The sequence below is a fragment of the Eriocheir sinensis genome, chromosome 37 (assembly GCF_024679095.1).
Source record: "Eriocheir sinensis breed Jianghai 21 chromosome 37, ASM2467909v1, whole genome shotgun sequence".
Taxonomy (NCBI): domain Eukaryota; kingdom Metazoa; phylum Arthropoda; class Malacostraca; order Decapoda; family Varunidae; genus Eriocheir; species Eriocheir sinensis.
Genome location: NC_066545.1, coordinates 13,902,826 through 13,917,825, shown reverse-complemented (window position 1 = coordinate 13,917,825; position 15,000 = coordinate 13,902,826). Strand labels below are relative to the sequence as shown.

The following is a 15,000-nucleotide window of genomic DNA, read 5'->3' as shown; positions in this document are numbered from 1 at the left end:
AAGCAAGCAAACAAAAGCAGGACCAAACACACACAGACAAACAAGGAAGATAATAAGTTCGACCCAGCGGCGAGGGGTAGGAGGGGGGGGGAGGGGGTGGATGGGGGGCGGTGACGGCAGTGACGGCGGGAGGGAGGGAGGAGGAGAGAGGGCGGCGGGGAGCAGGGTTCCCCATTCACCTGCCTGATTAACTCTCCCGCCCACCTTTATACTGACAGATTACTTAATTAAAAGACGCGCCCAGGTAATGAGAGGGGAGGAGGAGGAGGAGGAGGAGGAGGAGGTATGATTAATATTACCGCTGCTAAAAATAATAATAAATATCTTGGAGAAAATTCCCGCAAAAAAAATATGTACAGGAAAAGGAAGAAGAGAAAAAATGAAAAGGAAGGGAAAGAGGGGAGAAGAGAGAAGAGAGACAAAAGAAGGGGAGAAGAGACAAGAAAAGGAGGGGAAAGGGAGAGATAACAGAGGAGAGGGAGGAGAAAAAAGGAGAAAGGACACGGGAAATGGAAAAAGGAGAAGAAGAAAAGAGGCAGAGAGAGAGGAAGGAAAAGGAGAGAGAAAGGAAAGAGAAGAGAGGAAGGAGAGGGAGGAGGATGAAGATGAGAGGGGAAAACGAGGAGGAAGAAGAGATCAGGCAGAGTACAGAGGAGAAAAAGAAGAAAGGAAGAGAGGAAGAGGAAAAAAAAAGGAGAGGAGGAGGAGGAGAAGCAGGGATGAGAAAAGGAGGAAGGGAGGGAAAAAGGAAGAGGAAGAAAGGGGAAGAGAAGAGGAAGGGGAGGAAAGGGAGAGAAAGGAAGAAAGAAAAAGAGGGAAAGGACAAAAAAAAAGGAAAGTAGAGGAGGAGGAGAAACAGGGATAAGAAAAGGGGAACGGAGGAAAAGGAAAAGGGAAGAGGAAGAAAGGAGAGGGAAGGGTGGGGGGAGAGGAGGGTCGGTATCACGTAATATCAATGAAAACAAAACCCAATCCTTGCAGTCTACCCTCGTTGGTCCAGCTGGGAAGGAGGAGGAGGAGGAGGAGGAGGACGAGGAGGAGGAGGAGGAGGACGAGGAGGAGGAGGAGGAGGAGGGGGAGCAGGATTCTTCATCTAGTCTTCCTCCTCCTCCTCCTCCTCCTCCTCATCTTCTGTTGTGTTGCCCTAGACTGTTCTTCCGTGCCAGCTGTTTCACCTCCTCCTCCTCCTCCTCCTCCTCCTCCTCCTCCTCCTCTTCTCGATAAACAAGGCATTCCGTTATCAGTGTTTGGTGAGCTACTAACTTCCTCTTCCTCCTCCTCCTCCTCCTCCTCTTATGCATCTTCTTCCGCCTCCTCCTCCTCCTCCTCCTCCTCTTCTTCTTCTTCCTCCTCCTCTTCAGATTTCATTAACACAACTCCTTCTGTTATCTCATTACTCCTCTTAATCTTGCTATCTCATCATCCTCTTCCTCTTCCTCCTCCTCCTCCTCCTCTTCTTCTTCCTCCTCCTCCTCCTCCTCCTCGTCTTGGCAATCACAATCATTCTGCTCCGACTCTTTCATTGCCGCTCCTCCTCCTCCTCCTCCTCCTCCTCCTCCTCTTTTTTGCCCCCTCCTCCTCCTCCTCCTCCGCCACCTCAGTCTCCCCTCGAGGTCCATTTTCCGTTACCGAGAGAAGATGGGCGTCGGGTTGTCTGTCTGTCTGTCTGTCTGTCTTGCGCCCGTAATGATTCTCGCTGTCTGTCTGTTTCGCTCCATTAAATAAAGATGTTGGGCTTGTTACTGCTATTACTACTACTACTACTACTACTACTATTGTTGCTAAAGTATTGTTGCTTCTACAACTATTACTACTATTACTACTACTACTACTACTACTACTACCACTACAAATAACAAAAGCAAAGAAAATGATAACAATAGCAATGCGAAACAAAGAAGAAGAAAAGAAGAAAAGGAAAATTGAAAGAAAAAGAAGAAAGAAGAAAAAACGAAGAAAAAGAAGAAGGAAACAAAGAAGAAAAAGGAGACTTAGAAGAAGAAAAAGAAGAAAATTATGATGTTAAAAAAAAGAAGATATGAAGAAGAAGAAGAAGAAGAAGAACAACAACAACAACAACAACAGCAACACAATCATCATCTCCAGGGAAAGGAAAGGAAGTCACTTATAAACACCCCTCCCTCCCCTCTCCCTCCTCCCCTTCTGTCACGTGACCTTCCTGCCATCTGATTGGTCCGCCAGGTGAGCACATCCAGTGACGTCATTAACCTTCATCCCCTCCTCCTCCTCCTCCTCCTCCTCCTCCTCCTCCTCCTCCTCTTCTGTGCAACCTTTGACCCCGCACTTGCAAGGTTAAGGCAATTGTGGAGGAGGAGGAGGAGGAGGAGGAGGAGGAGGAGGAGGAGGAGAGGAAGATGAGGACATGGAGATAAAAAAAGAACTGAAGGAAAGATGCACACACACACACACACACACACACACACACACACACACACACACACACACAGATAGATAAAAGGACCCCGATAGATAGATAGATAGAGATGAATAGAGACAGATTGCTTTACTGAGTGACAGATAGACAGACAGACACAGACAGACAGACGGACAGGCGGATTGATGGATGTGCAAACTCCATCTTCAGACACCACCACCACCACCACCACCACCACCATGGGAGTTATTGCATCACCACCACCACCACCACCACCACCACCACCACCCATCAACACCAGCCATTCCTTTCCCATACTCCACTTCTATCTTCTACCTATTAATATCATCACCATTTTCTTTCTTCATCACCATTTTTTCATCACTACTTTTTCATCACCTTATTTCATCATCACCACCATTTTCTTTTCTTTTTTTTCATCCTCATCCCTTCTTTCCTTTTCCTTCCTCCCCTTTCTCCCCCTCTCTTCTTTCTTCTACGTAAGGGAGGAACGGAAGTCGAAGAAGAAGGGGAGGAAGGGAGAGAAGCAAAAGAGGGGGTAGATGAAGAGGGAGAGGATAACGTAAAGAAAGAAGGAGATGAGAAGGAGAGAAAGGGAATGAAGAGAAGGGAAAGGAAATAAAGAATAGGAAAGAAGGAGAAAGGAAGAGGAAAGGGAGGAAGAGAGGGAAAGGGGAAAGGGAGGAAAGAGGGGAAGGGAGGAGAAAAGAAAGGTATGTAAATGAGAAGGAAGTGGAGGGAATGAGAAGGGAGAGAAAATGAAGGATAGAAGGGAGAGAGAGAATAAAGGATAGAAGGGAGAGGGAGAGAAGGAAGGGAGGAAGGGGTAAGGGAGGAAAGAGGGGAAGGAAGGAGAGAGGAGAGGTATGTAAAGGAGAAGGAAATGGAGGGAGTGAGAAGGGTGAGAAAATGAAGGATAGGAGGGAGGGAGGGAGGAAAGGGAGGGGAGGGAGGGAGGGAGAGAAACACCTACTCACCACCTCCTAAGTTTCCCTGGAGAAGAAATTTGAACTCTCCCTTCCTGTCACTCTCCCTCCCTCCCTCTCTCCCTCCCTCCCTCCCTCCCATTACCCTCCCTTCCTATCCATTCTTCATCCCCTTACCTCCTTTCCTCCACCCTTCTCCCTCCCTCACGTATCACTCTCCCTCCCTCCCTCCTTTCTTTAATCTCCCTTCTTCCCACGCTCAATTTTCTCCGTTATGAGCAAGGAAAGGTAAATAAAAGGGGAAAAGAGAGGAAAAGAAAAGAAAGTGATCGTGAGAGAAGAAGAAAGAAACGAAGGAGAAAATGAGAAAATAAGGAAAAGAAGAAAAGCGGAACGAGGAAAGGAAAAAAAAACTTGTAGAAAAAAAAGTTAAATTATCAATAAAAATAAATATGAGAAAAAAATGAAGTATGGAAAGGAAGATGAGACTAGGAGAAAAGGGAAAGAAGGAGAAAGAGAAAATAAGGAAAAGAAGAAAAGCGGAACGAGGAAAGGAAAAAAACTATTGTAGAAAAATAAGAAAAAAAGTTAAATTAGTAATAAAAATAAAAATGAGAAAAAAATGAAGTATGAAAAGGGAGATGAGACTAGGAAAAAAAGGAAAGAAGGAGAAAGAGAAAATAAGGAAAAGAAGAAGAATGGAACGATGAAAGGAGAGATAGAGTAAAAAGAAGAAGAGAAGAAAGGGAAATTTGTAATAATGAGGAAAAGAATGATAAGAGGAAAAGTAGAAGGAATAACAGAAACAACAAAAGAAAACGGTAAAGAAAAAAATGAAAGGAAAAGAAAATGAAAGAAAATGAAAAATTGAAAATAAACAAAAAAGGAAAATATATAAAACAGAAAAAACAAAATAAAAGAACAAGTAAAACAAACACCAATCCAGTTATTTTCTTTTTCTTTTTTTTTCTTCTTTTTTTTCTCCCATTTCGCGGTTTCCTCCCTAATTTACTTTCTCCTCCCCTCTTCCTTTTTTTTTTCCTCTTCCTCTTCTTCCTCCCTTTGTTCCCCTCCGTCACCCCTTTCACTGTCTGCCAACTTTCTTTTCTAACTCCCTTTCTTCCTTTTTATCAATATTTCCCTTTTCTTTCCTCTTTTTATTTTCTTCTCCATTCCTTTCTTTTTTTTTACCATATCTACGTTTTCTGAATTTTCTCTTTTTTTTCTCACTCATTGCTGTCTCTCTCTCTCTCTCTCTCTCTCTCTCTCTCTCTCTCTCTCTGTCCGCAACGTAGAGAAAAACATTGTACCTAAATTGACTTACATAAACGCTGTGTGTGTGTGTGTGTGTGTGTGTGTGTGTGTGTGTGTGTGTGTGTGAAAGAGATGGGAAAAGGGGGAGGGAAGAAGCGTAGGGCAAAGTGTGAGTCAGAACTGTGAGTGTGTGTGTGTGTGTGTGTGTCATGACTATGGAGGACTGTGTGTGTGTGTAGGGGTGCCTGTGTAGGATAACCCCATGTGTGTGTGTGTGTGTGTGTGTTCCCCTCACCATATGACCACCACCATCACCACTAACAACCCCAACAACAACAACAACACCCCTCCCCCCTCCCACCTCTCCCCACCCCCACACATACCCTCCCCCTTCCCCCCACTCAAACAAAACCCAAACGAGGCACACAATAATGGCACTCACTATAAATAGGCACCATAAGAGAAGGTAATGCCAGGGAGCAACGCCAATACCGAGAGAGAGAGAGAGAGAGAGAGAGAGAGAGTCAAGAGGGCACTGTCTAGGCACTCTTAAGGGAAGGTAGAATGGGACAGTGCCAGAAGTAAGGGAATGATGATGATGATGATGATGATGATGATGAAAAGTACTGTGAAGGGAAAGGGACGAAAGTGGGTGGGAAAGTGAGGGGAAGGACAGAGGAGGTGAAGAAGGGAGAGGGAATGGGACGGGAGGAGAGAGGAGAGAGGGGAGGATAGAAGGGAAGGAAGGAGATGGGGGAAGAGATGGGGGGAAAGAGTGGGGAGCAGGGAGTGAGGAGTAAGGGAGGGGAGTATAGAAAGGGGAGGGGGAGTGCCAAAAAGTGCCAAAATATCAGTGCCATAAAGGGTCGAGAGTGAAAGAAAAAGGGAGGATGAAAAAGGGAGAGTAAGAAAGGGAGATAAAAAAGGGAGAACAGTAAAGGGAGAGTGCGAAAGAAAAAGGGAAGATGAAAAAGGGAGAGTAAGAAAGGGAGATCAAAAAGGGAACAGTAAAGGGAGAGTGCAAAAGAAAAAGGGAAGATGAAAAAGGGAGAATAAGAAAAGGAGATAGAAAAGACAGCAGTAAAGGGAGAGTGCGAAAGAAAAAGGGAAGATGAAAAAGGGAGAGTAAGAAGAACAGTAAAGGGAGAGCGCAAAAGAAAAAGGGAAGATGAAAAAGGGAGAGTAAAAAAGGGAGAATAAGAAAGGGAGAACAGTAAAGGAGAGTGCGAAAGGGAGAATGCAAAAAGAGACAATAACATGAAAAAAATAATAATAAAAAGATGTTAAAATGGAGGAAAAGTGCCAAATTTGAAGGTGCCAGAGAGAGAGAGAGAGAGAGAGAGAGAGTGGCAGTCGAGGGATTATCACGGTCATGACAAACCTGAGTGCCAGTTTGGTGTTAGTGCCACGGCGGTCTTCTCAGAGGAGGAGGAGGAGGAGGAGGAGGGAAACTGGAGATACGACATGTGTTTGGGATATTGGAGGCTAGGGAGGGAGAGAGAGATAGAGAGAGTGGGAGAGAGAGGGAGGGAGGGAGAGAGAGGGAGGAGGAAAACAGTGGAGGGAGGGAAAGGAATTAAGGGAGATAAATCTTGTGAAGAGACGGGTGAGAGAGAGAGAGAGAGAGAGAGAGAGAGAGAGAGAGAGAGAGAGAGAGATGAAAATGCAATACAAGAACAACAAAAGGCGGAACTGTTTTCTTCTTCTTCCTCCTCCTCCTCCTCCTCCTCCTTCTCCTCCTCTTCTTCCTCCTCTTCTTCCTCCTCCTCCTCCTCCTCCTCCATCACATCATCTCTCCCTTTAACTTTTTCATTCTTTTTAATTTGTCTCTCTCTCTCTCTCTCCAATTGATCCTTTTACTCATAATTTTCTCCTTCATTGCCCTTCTCTTCTTCCTTCTCCTCTTCTTCCATCTCCTCCTCCTCCTCCTCCTCCTCCTCCTCCTCTTCCTTCTCCGTTCAATTAGGTCATTTTCTCTTTTTTTTCCTTTTCAATGCGGTTATCAGAGGAGACATCATACAGAGAGATAGAGAGAGAGAGAGAGAGACATAAATTCAGACAGGCGAATCCTCGAGTCTTGTGCAGTAATCATCTTCTCTCTCTCTTAAGAGCGTCGACAGGGAGAGAGATAGATAGCCCGAAATAAGAGAGAGAGAGAGAGAGAGAGAGAGAGAGAGAGAGAGAGAGAGAGAGAGAGAGAGAGAGAGAGAGAGAGAGAGAGAGAGAGAGAGAGAGAGAGAGAGAGAGAGAGAGAGAGAGAGAGAGAGAGAGAGAGAGAGAGAGAGAGAGAGACAGACCACACACACACACACACACACACACACACACACACACACAGGAGGAGTTGTGTAGGATCTGAAGGACTCCTGTGTTCCCTCCCTTCCCCTGAGGTAAGAAGGGAGGGAAGGGAGGGAAGGGAAGGGAGGGGGAAGGGAGGGAGGGACATGGTGTTGAGAGAATGATGGAGGGAAGGAAGGAGAAGACGAGAGATATGGAGGGAAAGGAAGGAAGGAAAAGGAAGGAAGGGAAAGGAAGGAATAGGCGGAGAAAGATAGGAAATGAAGAAAAAATAAAGAATGAAGGAATAAGAAAAGGGAAGAGAGAAGAAGGAAAGAGGAGGCGTGGAGGAAAGTGGAGGGAAGAACATGGAGGAAGGAGGAAAGGAGACAAAGAAGGAGAAAGAAAGAGAAAGAAAAAAAACAGCAAAAATAGAAGAAAAAATAAAATGAAGGTGAAAGGAGAAGGAAAGAGAAAGATAAAAAATAAGAAAGAACAAAATAGAAAATGGAGGTGAAACGATTGAAAGGTAAACTTAAAAAGAACAAATAAATGAGGAGGATAGAGAAAGGAATGCGAGGAGGAGGAGGAGGAGGAGGAGGAGGAGGAGGAGGAGGAAGATAAGAAAGAATGAACTGAGATAAACAAACGCAGAGAAAGAAAAAAGAGAAAGAGAGAAGAAGGTAAGAAGAGAGAAAAGGATAAAGAAGGAACTGAGAGAGAGAGAGAGAGAGAAAAGAAAGATATAACCAAAACACGTCCAATTAATCCCCAACTTGAAACAAAAGAAAAAAAAAGAAAAAAAAGAAGATAGAGAGGAATTTAGTATCGGTCAGTAACTCATCTCCATCCTGCCCCCCCCCCTCCCCCCTCCCCTCTTCCCCACCCCCCCTCCCACACACTGAGGAGGAAGGAAGAAAATAGGAAGACAGCTAAAATGACTGCCGAGGAGGAGGAGGAGGAGGAGGAGGAGGAGGAGGAGGAGGAGGAGGGAGAAGAAAGTAATGAGATGAGATACGGAGGTTCCTAAGATGCTCTCTCTCTCTCTCTCTCTCTCTCTCTCTCTCTCTCTCTTGTGCTTTTATGTGTGTGTGTGTGTGTGTGTGTGTGTGTGTGTGTGTGTGTGTGTGTGTGTGTGTGTGTGTTTGTTATTTTGTTTGTTTGTTTATCTTTCGTCCGCGTCTTTTTCCGAGCGTAAACAATCGAATTTCACACACACACACACACACACACACACACACACACACACGCACGCACGGACACGCACGGACACGCACACAAAGCCAAGCGACCCCAAAACAGGAAGAGGCGTTACTATAAAAAAAAATCCGCGCGCTGAACCCAAAACAGGAACCAACCACATGGAATAAACCACTCTCTCTCTCTCTCTCTCTCTCTCTCTCTCTCTCTACTCACCCTTTATCTGCTGGTGCCGACTGTCTCCTCCTCCCCATGAAGCCTCTCTCTCCTCCTCCTCCTCCTCCTCTTCCTCCTCCTCCTCCTCCTCCTCCTCCGCTACCCGTGAGGAGGACCATTCTTCTTCTGGCTCCTCTTCTTCTTCTTCGTACTCCTCCGCGTTCTTCTTCCTCTTCCTTCTTTCTCTCCTCCTCCTCCTCCTCCTTCGTCCATAAAGCACTATTCACGCGTCTATTTTTCCTCCTTCCTCTTTTCTTCTTCTTCCTCCTCCTCTTCTTTCTTTCTTTCTCCTCTTCCTTTGGTGTCCATGAGGTAGCTCTTTCCTCTTTCCTCTTTGTGTCTTTTTCTTTTCTTTTCTTAGCGTTTTGTTATCACACGTTAGGTCACAAAATTCCTTTCTCTCTTTCTTTCTTTTCTTACTTTCTTTCCCTTTCTTTCTTTTCAACACAACACAGGGTCAATATTTTTTTTTCTTCCTCACTTTCTCCTTCAGTTTTATCCCCTCTTCCTCCTTCTTCCTTCCTCCTCCTCCTGCTCCTCTAGTCCTCCTCCTCCTTCCTCGCGCTCTCTCCTAAATCTGTCAGTCTTCTTGGGTCTTCCTAATTGGATCATAAATACAAGCTTTTTACATGCTCCTTTTCATCCCTTTTTTTGGGGGTAACTCTGCTATTTCTCCCCATTTTCCTTCCCTGAGACAGCAATATGTAGTTCAGGTTTTGGTGTGTGTGTGTGTGTGTGTGTGTGTGTGTGTGTGTGTGTGTGTGTGTGTGTGTGTGTGTGTGTGTGTAGGAAGGGGTGTGGGTGTATGAATAAGAGAATAAGGATAAGAATGATGAAAAGTAATGAAAATAATGATAAAATAACAATAGAAAACATTAGGTAAGGAAGGTCAAGAAAAAATAAAATAAATAAATAAAAGAAAGAAATGGAAGGGGAGGGGAAAGGAAGGGGGGGGGGGAGGGGTAGTGTACTGTGTGTGTGTGTGTGTGTGTGTGTGTGTGTGTGTGTGTGTGTGTGTGTGTGTGTGTGTTGGGTTTCTGTCTGCCTGTTTTTTGTTTATATTTTTTTTTTTTGCATTCCCGTCTGTCTGTCTTTCTTTTGTTTCAAGCGTACTGTTGTTGTTGATGTTTTTGTTTTTTATGTCTGTTTTTTCGTCTGTCTGTCTGTATGTAGGTTTGTTTATTTACTGTTTTGTTTAAAGTGAAAATGAGAGAGAGAGAGAGAGAGGGGGAGAGGGGGCATGAACACAATAAGTCACACGAAAAGAGACAATGAAAAACAAACAAACAAACAAGAGAAAACGAGAAGAGAGAAAGAATGAAAGAAAACGGAGAAAGGGAAGCAAAGAAAATGGGAAACGGGATGCTAATGGATACTTATTATTATTGTCATTATCATTATTATTGTTTTTGTAGTAGTAGTAGTAGTAGTAGTAGTAGTAGTAGTAGTAGTAGTTGAGGTGGTAATAATGGTGGTGGTGATGGTGGTTAGCGTAGTGGTGATGGTGGATATGAAAGTGATGGTGATGGTGGTGATAGTGGTGGGGATGGTGGATATGGTATTGATGGTGATGGTAGTGGTGGTGATGGTGATGGTGATGGTCATGGTTGTGGTGATGGTGATGGTGGTGATGGTATTGATGGTGATGGTCATGGTTGTGGTGATGGTGATGGTGATGGTATTGATGGTGATGGTCATGGTTGTGGTGATGGTGATGGTGATGGTGGTGATGGTGGGTAAACGTAATGGACAAAAAATATCCCTCCCTTTAGGATCAAAGTGACCACGAAAACTGCTCGAATTTCACCCTTACTGACAGTGATGGATGAGAGGAAAGGGGAGGAGAGAGGGGAGAGGAGAGGGGGAGGGAAAGGGAAGGTTGGGGAGGAGAGGGGAAGAAGAGTAGGGTGTTACGCCTTCCCCTCATCTCTCTCTCTCTCTCTCAAAACATCCCCTTCCCACGTTCGTTTTCTCTCTCATTTCCTACACACACACACACACACACACACACACACACACACACACACACACACACACACACACACACACACCGCCACGCCCACCCCTGGCTGACGTTCTTCCTCCAACTCTCTAATTAACAGGTGCAAATGTGGGTTTCTGGAGCACAGGATGACAGGTAGACAGGTAGACAGCTTCCCTCCTTCCCTCCTTTCTTTGACCTTACTTTCCTTCCTTTCCTCTGACCTTACTTTCCTTCCTTCCCTCTGACCTTACTTTACTTTCCTTCCTTTCTTTTCCGAGTCTCAGTTCACAAGCTTTCTTCCTATCTTTTTCTTTCTTCGATTTTCTTTTCCTTCCTTCCTTTTTTTCCTTCCTTTTCCGATTCTTCTTCTTCTCTTCCCAAACTCTTCCCTACTTTCATTTTCTTGCTTTCTTTTTCTATCTTACTGTCTTTTTTGAGTGAATATATATATATATATATATATATATATATATATATATATATATATATATATATATATATATATATATATATATATATATATATTATCTCTCTCTCTCTCTCTCTCTTCTCTTCCTTCTTTCCTCGTTCATTCTTATCACTAACATCCGCTTTTTTTCCTTCCTTCTCTTCCTCTTCCTTCTCCTCCTCTTCCTCCTCCTCCTCTTTCATATATCTTGCTACATCCTCCTCCTCCTCCTCCGCCTCCTCCTCCTCATCATTCTCCTTCCTCAAATCAAGCTGACCTACCCCTCCTATTCATTCCTTTTCATTCTCCACTGTGGCCTCCTCCTCCTCCTCCCCCTCCTTCTCCTCCCCCTCCTTCTCCTCCACCTCCCCCTCTTCCTCCTCCTCCTCCTCCAAAAGCGCGTGTCGGAGCATATACAAAAAGCCCCATTTTCCTCTCTCTCTCTCTCTCTCTCTTGGGGAAGGTTTGCTTTTGCCAAGGTGGGAGAGAGAGAGAGAGAGAGAGAAGGTATAGGTATAAAAGAAATAAAAATAATGAATGTGGGAGGAGGAAAAGAAGGAGGAGGAGGAGGAGGAGAAAAAAAGAGAAAATGGAAAGGAAAGATGAGAATAGCAATAATAAAAAAAGAAATAACAAACAAATATGAAAAGAAAATTGGAATATCGAAAAATTGTGTTAAGGCAATAAAAATAAAAATAAAACAAATAAATAAAAGAAAAGAAAGAGAAAACGGAAAAGAAAGAAAAGAGGGGAAATTACAGGAGGAGGAAAAGGAGAGGAAAGAAAAACAAACAAATTACCCCTCACTTTCCTCCCCTCACCCCCCCCCCCCCTGTGTGTGTGTGTGTGTGTGTGTGTGTGTGTGTGTGTGCGCCTTATGATACTAATACACTCTTGTCCTGCTCCTCTTCCTCCCTCCTCCTCCTCCTCCTCCTCCTCCTCCTCCTCCAGTGTTGGGTTTACTCTTCCCCTCAGTTTTCACGTTCCCATGCCCTCCTCCTCCTCTTCTTCCTTCCCTACCACAGCCTTCCTGCCCACTCCTCCTCCTCCTCCCTCTCCCCCTCTACTCTTTCCTTTCCTTCAAAACACTACTCTAATTTCTCTCTCTCTCTCTCTCTCTCTCTCTCTCTCTCTCTCTCAGGAAATCCTCAACACTGATTCAAAAGCACAATCTGTACTCAAAGGAATACACACACACACACACACACACACACACACACACACACACACACACACACACATTCAAAGACATGTTCAAGAGCTGCTTTGGACTTAAGACGTTCATAATAGAGAGAGAGAGAGAGAGAGAGAGAGGCCATCAATTATTCTTATATTTCCGGCATCTTATCTTTAATGCCTCCCTAGATCTCTCTCCCTCTTTCCGCGTGGGCAGGTGTGGACAGGTAAAGCAATTAATCAACCAATGAGAGAGAGAGAGAGAGAGAGAGAGAGAGAGAGAGAGAGAGAGAGAGAGAGAGAGACGCACACGTGTTCATGCTGACCAATACAAACACACACAAACACTTCACTGAGCAGCACGTGATACAATGCATGTAGACGTGTGTGTGTGTGTGTGTGTGTGTGTAGACAATAAGCCTGCATCCAATTCTAAACATCTATTATAAAACTTCATCACATATTAAATCCAAATATGCGTCACTTTTTCTTTCTTTCTTTCTTTCTTTCTTTCTTTCGTTCGTTCGTTTCTTTCTTTCTTCCTTTCACTCTTACGCAAAACCACAACATATTTTTTTTATTTTCTTCTTTTGTCTCCTTTTCCTTTCTATTAATTGTCTTCCTTTCTTTTCCTAACACAAGTCACGTGGTGTTTTTCTTTTTTTCTTTTTTTTTTCTGTTCTACGCAAGCACTTATTCGTTCAAAAGCGGTAATGCGCGGGCGAACACACACACACACACACACACACACACACACACATTATCACCGGAGAGGAAAATATGACTCCCACAAAACACAATCATATCCCATTACAATAACAATAACAGTAACAACAGCACTGCAATAAACACACAAGTTCCTGCCCGTCTAACACACTTTAAAACACTCTCTGTCTATCGCACTTTAGCTAACACATTTTATCTAACATATCTCTAACACTCTACCACGTTATCTAACTCACACTGACTAAAACTCTTGTCTAATGCATTTATCTAACGCATAATGATTATCCCACTAACATCACACTAACATACTTTATCTAACACACTTTATATAAAAAAAAACTGTCTAACGCTCTATCTAACAAACACTAACACTATCGAAAACACTGTCAGTCACTCTCTCTCTAACAAACTCTAACACTTTATTTAACACACTTTATATAAAAAAAACTGTCTAACGCTCTATCTAACAAACACTAACACTATCTAAAACACTGTCAGTCACTCTCTCTCTAACAAACTCTAACACTTTATTTAACACACTTTATATAAAAAAAACTGTCTAACGCTCTATCTAACAAACACTAACACTATCTAAAACACTGTCAGTCACTCTCTATCTAACAAACTCTAACACTTTATCTAACACACACTATCTATCACACTTTAACTGAACAACTATCTATCTGTTATCTATCACTACCTAACAAATGGCTAACACTATCTAACACACTTTGCCCAACTTACTTTTAACACACTCTGCCTAACACACCATCAAAAAGACTTTAACACAACTAACATAATCTGTTCAACACACTAACACAATCAAACACACTAACCCAATCTGTCCATCACACTAACACACTCTTTGTCTAACGCACTAACTGGTAAACACACTAAACTATCATACTAACGCCCACGCACGCACTCTAACGCACTAACTAACCTACTCTAACTCAATAACCTGCACATCACACTAACACAATCAAACACACTAACCTAGCCTGTTCATCACACTAACACACTCTTGAATAACGCACTAACTGGTAAACACACTAAACTATCATACTAACGCCCACGCACGCACTCTAACGCACTAACTAACCTACTCTAACTCAACCCAATCTGTTCATCACACTAAAAACACACTCGTCTAACGCACTAACTTGTAAACACACTAAACTATCACACTAACTCCCACGCACGCACTCTAACGCACTAACTAACCTACGCTAACTCAACCCAATCTGTTCATCACACTAAAAACACACTCGTCTAACGCACTAACTTGTAAACACACTAAACTATCATACTAACGCCCACGCACGCACTCTAACGCACTAACTAACCTACGCTAACTCAACCCAATCTGTTCATCACACTAAAAACACACTCGCCTAACGCACTTACTAGTAAACACACTAAACTATCATCCTAACACCCACGCACGCACTCTAACGCACTAACTAACATACTCTAACAACCCAGAGAGACCAGACCAGACCAAACCAAGGTAGGCAGTGAGTGAGTGAGGTTAGTAAGGGAGCCAAGTGGACGGTACGGGGGTCACTTCACTGCTAACACACACACATACACACACACACGCACGGACACACACCACTACACCGGGAGCAAGGCACACGCACACCCTCCCCTCACGATGGTCGGGGAGCCACTGACGAACTGAGAGACTCAGAGGGGGAGTCAGGGAGGGCCAAGAAAGGTAAAATTCGACTTCGTAACATCCACCTTTGCGACGATGCCAATTAGTCCTTTCTTTGAGGCTGTTTTTTTTACGATGTTTTTTATTTTTATTTTTTTATTAGAGTGGTGAGCTTACTAGTGGAACGGACGCTTAGCTATTTGAGAAAGAGAGAGAGAGAGGCACCACCATCAAGGTTAATGTAACAATGAGGAAGTGAATTGTATGTTTTTTTCTTTCTTTTCTTTCATTTTTCTTTTCTTTATTCTTTCTTTCGATCTTGATTATATATGGTGAAGGAAAGGAAGGAAGGAAGGAAGGAAGATAGGAAGAAAGGAGGAGGGAGGGAAGGATCTCTCTCTCTCTCTCTCTCTCGCTCGCTCTCTCTCTCTCTCTATATCGGCAGCCATCAAGGAGTGTCTTAACTACCTGGTTCGGACTAATAACCATGTATCACTCGGCCTTTATCTACCTGCCCCCCTCCCCTTCCCTCCTCCCCTCCCGTCACCCCCCCTCAGTCTTATATATTAGGCCTACCCTCTCTTGTCTATCGGAAGGGAGGCTGGGTTCTCATTTCTCTCTTTCTCGTTCTCGTTCTTTCTCTCTCTCTCTCTCTCTCTCTCTCTCTCTCTCTCTCTCTCTCTCTCATATTATCAGTATCTCCATTTTCCTCTTTAT

The 15,000-nt window shown here is 43.7% G+C and overlaps 1 protein-coding gene across 4 annotated transcripts in view; it reads right to left on the bottom strand.

The window, feature by feature from the left end:
- LOC127008293 (rap1 GTPase-activating protein 1-like) overlaps positions 1-8,394 on the bottom strand; it is a 138,371-nt gene extending 129,977 nt beyond the window's left edge. For 3 of the 4 annotated variants that reach the window (XR_007761001.1, XR_007761000.1, XM_050880098.1), the window contains exon 1: positions 8,290-8,391. Coding sequence is in view for 2 of the 4 variants with exons in the window: in XM_050880098.1 (XP_050736055.1) it covers positions 8,290-8,327 (38 nt within the window). In the remaining 2 variants the exon portion in view is untranslated. Of the gene's footprint in view, positions 1-8,289 lie in introns of all 4 variants that reach the window. The other variant, XM_050880101.1, reaches the window with a different exon arrangement.
- Positions 8,395-15,000: the final 6,606 nt, after the last annotated feature.